This window comes from Mus caroli, unplaced genomic scaffold, assembly GCF_978045245.1.
Source record: "Mus caroli unplaced genomic scaffold, Mus_caroli_1 scaffold_7, whole genome shotgun sequence".
In the NCBI taxonomy this organism is placed as follows: domain Eukaryota; kingdom Metazoa; phylum Chordata; class Mammalia; order Rodentia; family Muridae; genus Mus; species Mus caroli.
In genome coordinates, this window is record NW_028227262.1 from 90,933,488 (window position 1) to 90,939,309 (window position 5,822).

Here is a 5,822-nt window from a genome sequence, read left to right on the forward strand (position 1 = left end):
GATGAGTGTTTTGCCTCACTGTGTCTGTGTGCCACCTGCATACCTGGGTTAGATAGGCTAATGTATCCCCTGGAACTAGATTTATAGATGGTTATGAGCCACCATGTCATTGCTGGGAATCTAACTCCTGTCCTTTGCAAGAGTAAAAATCATCTTAACCACTCAACCATCTCCCTAGCTCTTAGCCTGGAATTTTAAAAGACAGAGCATCACTATACAGTTACTAAAATATATATATATTGTTGAGAGAATCAAATGTTTGATTCTGTCAATTGGGAAGAATCCATTACTTTGCTAGATTAAGCTTTTTAGTAGCAAAAATTATGTAAGCATAAAATATGTGACTCATGGTATCATATAAATGGAAATGTTATAGGGTAGTCTCACCCATCAATTTCTTCATAGTTTCCATACATACATACATACATACATACATACATACATGTACTATATATGTGAAATATGTAACTGAACTATATAATTTGGCACTCTTTTAACACAAGTCAATATAGTCATTTTTATTTCTGTATCATAAAGTACTAAATTAAATTAATTTCATATTAAATTGACCTTGGTAACCAGGACAAATAGTTTACATGAACACCAAAGATATTGATGATGTGTGCTAACACTGGAGACCTTGATTTTCACTGCATAGGAAGAAATCTCTTTAAAACAGAAATTTCAAAACAGAATCACTCTATGGTCATCTTTGGTGAGTTCATGTTTGTAATAACGTGTTGAAAATTCACATGTTTGTCTTAGAGTCGCATGTTCTCTTTCATTGGAGAGATTCAGATCTTCAAATGTAATTCTGTAGCCTGTAGAAACTACAGAAAACAGGAATGTAAAATAAGAGCATTGCCAGAATAGGGCTGGGGGTGGTGGTGGAAGCAATAGAAAGAAGAATAGCAGAATACAAGTGATCTCATAAGGGAAATGGGAAAGTAGGAGGTGAGGGGGTGCTTAGGGAGGTTGAGGGAGAAGAAAGAGAAAAAGAAAAAGGGAAATGGTGTGATACAAGTGTTCTCATTAGGAAAATGGAAAAGGGGGACTCTTTAGGAAGGGGAAGAGAGGTAAATCCAGAAGAAGCTGGGAGGAAACTAAAGGAGAATAGCAGAATAGAGTTGATTTGATAAGGAAAATGGGGAAATGGGTGCATTTTTAGATAAGGGTGAGGGAGATAAATACAGAAGGTGGAGAAGGTAGGTAAATTAGCAACAGGGGTGCCTGAAAAAGCCATAAGGGATCATACTGTTAATGATTTACTTCCTTCCCCCTTAAAAAGAAAAGAAAAATATTGTCTGTCTTACAAAGGGTTGAAATTGGATGGGAACTGAACCAGAACACCATTTAAGACCATAGTTAATTGTTATGCAATTAATAGAGTGTGGAAAGTACGTTAATGATCTCCAACTATATCTATGTCTTTAATTCCAAATTCTGGTGGTGTAAGATGTTTTGGAAAAAGAAACATAAAAACAGATGAATTGCAAAAGACATTTTGATGATTAAAATAGTGAGATTACCATGAATTAAAACTGTGATTCCATTAGAAATACAAGTAAAAACATGGATAGTTGCTAAATAGAGCACAGTAAAATCATGTAGTATGAGACTGACATCTTAGTTTTTTGGATTCCTTTTGTGATGTTTTTCCCAGACTGCTATGATTTTTGTTGAGTTGTGCAAATGTGATCAATATTCTGTGCTCATCATTACTGGTTCAGGTGATAATTACAAAATGAGACAATTTAAATCAATAGGAATGTTTTTCTAAGGCATGAGGCTCAAATGCAATACAGGCACACAAAGTGTACATTCTGTATAGATGTCACTGTGGATGCATGTACTTTCTATAATATGAGCTTTATCTAGGAGATACATGTAAAGCAGATAGAAATTTAGGCTATGATGTACAGTCTAGAACATTAAAAGTAATAGACACAGGATATCAATAATAAGTAAGTAAAACAGAATATACATATGTATACATATACATATACATATACATATACATATACATATACATATACATATACATATACATATACATATACATATACATATACATATACATATACATATACATATACATATACATATACATATACATATGCATATAGAGAGACTATTAATCAAAAGTTATATGTATACACTATTATATTTTCTAGATATGTGAAATATGTTTCCTCTCTGCTTTTTTCTCTCTCAGCTTTTATGGTGAGTAGTCTTTTCTCTTATGTCCTCATCAAATACTGTCCTTTACTTCCAAGCTGGATTTGGAGTCCTAGTCAATATGTTTCTTCTTTTTTTCTATACTTTCATAATACTATGCCACAGACCTAAGCCCATGGACCTGATCTCCTGTCAACTAACCTTCATTCATATAATGATGATCCTCACTGGTGGGGACATATTAGAGTCACTAAAATTTGGGAATGACGTCAAATGTAAGACAGTATTTTACATAAACAGGGTGATGAGAGGCCTCTCTATCTGCATCACCTGCCTCCTGAGTGTGTTCCAGGCTGTCACAATCAGTCCCAATACCTCCTTGTTTGCAAAATTTAAACAAAAACTAAAAACATACATGATGTATGCTTTTTTCTATCTTTGGTCCTTCAATGTATTATTCAGTAGTAGGTGGTTCTTCTACGTTGCTGGTTTTACCAATATAAGTGAGACTCACCAGATGAAGGTCTCTAAATCCTGCTTCCTCTACCCCGTGAACCACATCATCAGGGGATTGATGTTAACAGTGGCAATGTCTAGAGATGTGTTTCTTGTAGGTGTCATGATGACCACAAGTACATACATGGTGATTATCTTGTTCAGACATCAGAAGCAATGCAAGCATCTTCATAGCATCAGGCACCTGAGAGCCTCCCCTGAGAAAAGGGCCACCCAGATGATCTTGATTCTGGTAGTTTTCTTTGTAGTCATGTACTGGGTGGACTTCATCATTTCATTCACTTCAATCCTGTTATGGGTATATGACCCAGTTGTCCTAACTGTTCAAATGTTTGTGATGAATATCTATCCTATAATTACTCCTGTGGTACAAATCAGTTCTGATAAGAGAATAATCAATGTGCTGAAAAACTTTAGGTCAGAATGACACCGTATGTTTTAAATGAGGTATTTTTCTCTTCTTTAAAAAAAATAAACTTATTTCTTTTATTTATAACTATAAATGTTGTGACATCATGTATGCATGTTTGTATTCCTGGTGCCCAGAGAAGTCAAAAGAGCTCGTGGGATCCTCTGGAACTAGAGTTACAGAGTTTTTAAGGCTCCATGCTGGTACAACCCCCAACATTTTTTTTCCTAAAAGATATTCTTTTTAAACTTTAATGGTTCAAGTATCAAAGCAAGATTCTTCATATGATTTAAATTAAATTTGCAGTGCCACACATAAATATTCTTTGACATTTCTGCTGCCAAGAAGTATAGAGTTCTTTAAGTTTATTGTACACCATAAGTTGGAATTTCCACATGAAATCTTTTACACTTCCATTTTTTACTTTATATCATAAATATTGTCTTGATGTTGAAGTTACTCAAAGAAGGTTCTTGGTGATAGTGACTTCTTTTTTTATTATGTATGAGGAAACTCAATTATATTTCCAATGCTATCCCAAAAGTCCCCCATAAACTCCCCCCCACTTCCCTACCCACCCATTCCCATTTTTTTTTTTTTTTTTTTTTTGGCCCTGGCGTTGCCCTGTACTGGGGTATATAAAGTTTGCCTGTCCAATGGGCCTCTCTTTCCAGTGATGGCCTACTAGGCCATCTTTTGATACATATGCAGCTAGATTACTGAAATCCATCAACGTAATCCATTATATAAACAAACTCAAAGACAAAAACCACAGGATCATCTCGTTAGATGCGGAAAAAGCATTGGACAAGATCCAACACCCATTCATGATAAAAGTCTTGGAAAGATCAGGAATTCAAGGCCCATACCTAAACATGATAAAAGCAATCTACAGCAAACCAGTAGCCAACATCAAAGTAAATGGTGAGAAGCTGGAAGCAATCCCACTAAAATCAGGGACTAGACAAGGCTGTCCACTCTCTCCATACCTATTCAACATTGTACTTGAAGTCCTAGCCAGAGCAATTCGACAACAAAAGGAGATCAAGGGGATGCAAATTGGAAAAGATGAAGTCAAGATAGTGACTTTTTAAGCTTCTTTGCAATATATTTTTTTATTTACTCTAAATCTTTAAGAACAGTTTAAATATCCCATTATAGCTTTAATTCTGTTTCCTACTTATAATTTTGCTGGATCATAAAATGATGTGAATTTAGATTATCCAGCTTTTTACTTAATGTGTTGCTTATGAGTTATATATCCTGTTTTCACTTCATCTACAATTATTAAAACATTATTGGTAAATAAAAACTGTTTATCTATACATATGTGTTATACAATGTGGTTTTTGTGTATGTGAACATGGAGGCTTGGAGACAACCCTGTCTTATCTTCATATGGTATTTACCTTGTATTTTGAGAGAGCATCTCTCATTGTGACCTGAGACTTGCCAACAAGGCGAGGATAGAAGTCCCAGGGATTCTCCTGTCTTTGCCTGTCCCGCTCTGAAATTACAATTTGCATCTCTATGCCCTAATTAATTTTTATTGAAAATAACTTTTTTCATACAATATATTCTGATTAGTGTTTTCTCTCCCCAATCCATGCCAGTTCCTCCCCACCTCCCCTCTTATCTGGATCTAGACTCTCTTTGTCTCTTCTTAGAGAACAAATAGGCATCTAACTAATAATAATAAAATAAACAAGAATAAGAAAACAAAATCAAACAAATCTGAATAGGACAAAAAAAATCAAGCAGAAAGGGATTAAAATCACACACACACACACACACAGAGAGAGAGAGAGAGAGAGAGAGAGAGAGAGAGAGAGAGAGAGAGAGAAGAAACAATACAGACCTAAGTTCACACACACACAGGAATCTCAGAAAATCACCAAGCCAGATGCCACCATCATACATATAGAAAGTACTTGCAACAGGGAAAAAATATTGCCATAAGGCCATATTATGAAGCAAAGAGCTTCCAAAGATGCCATTGAGTTTGTTTTCTGTTGGCTGTCTTCTACAGGGCACGGGACAACCCTTATAAGGTTTGTTTACCTAGTAAGACTTCTTGGAGCAAACTATTTTTTCATTTACAAGTGCCTATCAATTAGAGATAGCTTCTGGGTTAGGGATTGGGCATGTGTCCATTTCTCCTTTTTGCTCTGGAACCATATCTTGTGCAGACCCCCATAGGTCCTTTACATGCTGCCCCAGTCTCTGAGTCTATATGCATGTTCACAGTTTTTTTATATAGAAGGCCTTGTTTCCTGGTAGCCCTCCATCCCCTCCGACTCTTACAGTCTTTCCATCTCCTCTCCCACAGAGTTCCCTGAATCATGAATGGAAAGATTTGACTGAAACATTCCATATAAGGCAAAGTGTTTCAAGGTTTCGTGTTATTTACATATTTTCTGAGTGTGGGTCTCTGGTGCTGACGAGGCTTCTCTAATGACAACTAAATAAGACACAGATCAAAGAGAATAGCAGAATATCATTGGGAGACATTTTAGTGCTAAGTCCCCTTAGGAGAATGGTGTATTGGTTTTTCCCTCGGTTCCTGGCATATGTAGTCTCAGGTTCTTGGCTATCCAATCAGTATTGGGGATAGGTTCCATATCATAGAGAACATGCATTAAGTCAGGTCAGTTATTGGCTGGCTTGTCCCACAAGCTTTGTGCTACTATTGTGTCAGCATACTTTGTTTTTGTTTTTG

General features: G+C 35.9%; 1 protein-coding gene across 1 annotated transcript; it reads left to right on the plus strand.

The window, feature by feature from the left end:
* Positions 1-538: 538 nt before the first annotated feature.
* Positions 539-3,591, plus strand: LOC110296829 (vomeronasal type-1 receptor 90-like). Its single transcript, XM_021165616.2, has 2 exons — positions 539-715; positions 2,216-3,591. The coding sequence occupies exon 2, from the start codon at positions 2,243-2,245 to the stop codon at positions 3,119-3,121; it is 879 nt and encodes a 292-aa protein (XP_021021275.1). The 5' UTR covers positions 539-715; positions 2,216-2,242; the 3' UTR covers positions 3,122-3,591.
* Positions 3,592-5,822: the final 2,231 nt, after the last annotated feature.

What these genes read in the sequence shown, in the direction of transcription:
- LOC110296829 (XM_021165616.2), top strand. Translation starts at nt 2,243, where the DNA reads ATGTCCTCATCAAATACTGTCCTTTACTTCCAAGCTGGATTTGGAGTC.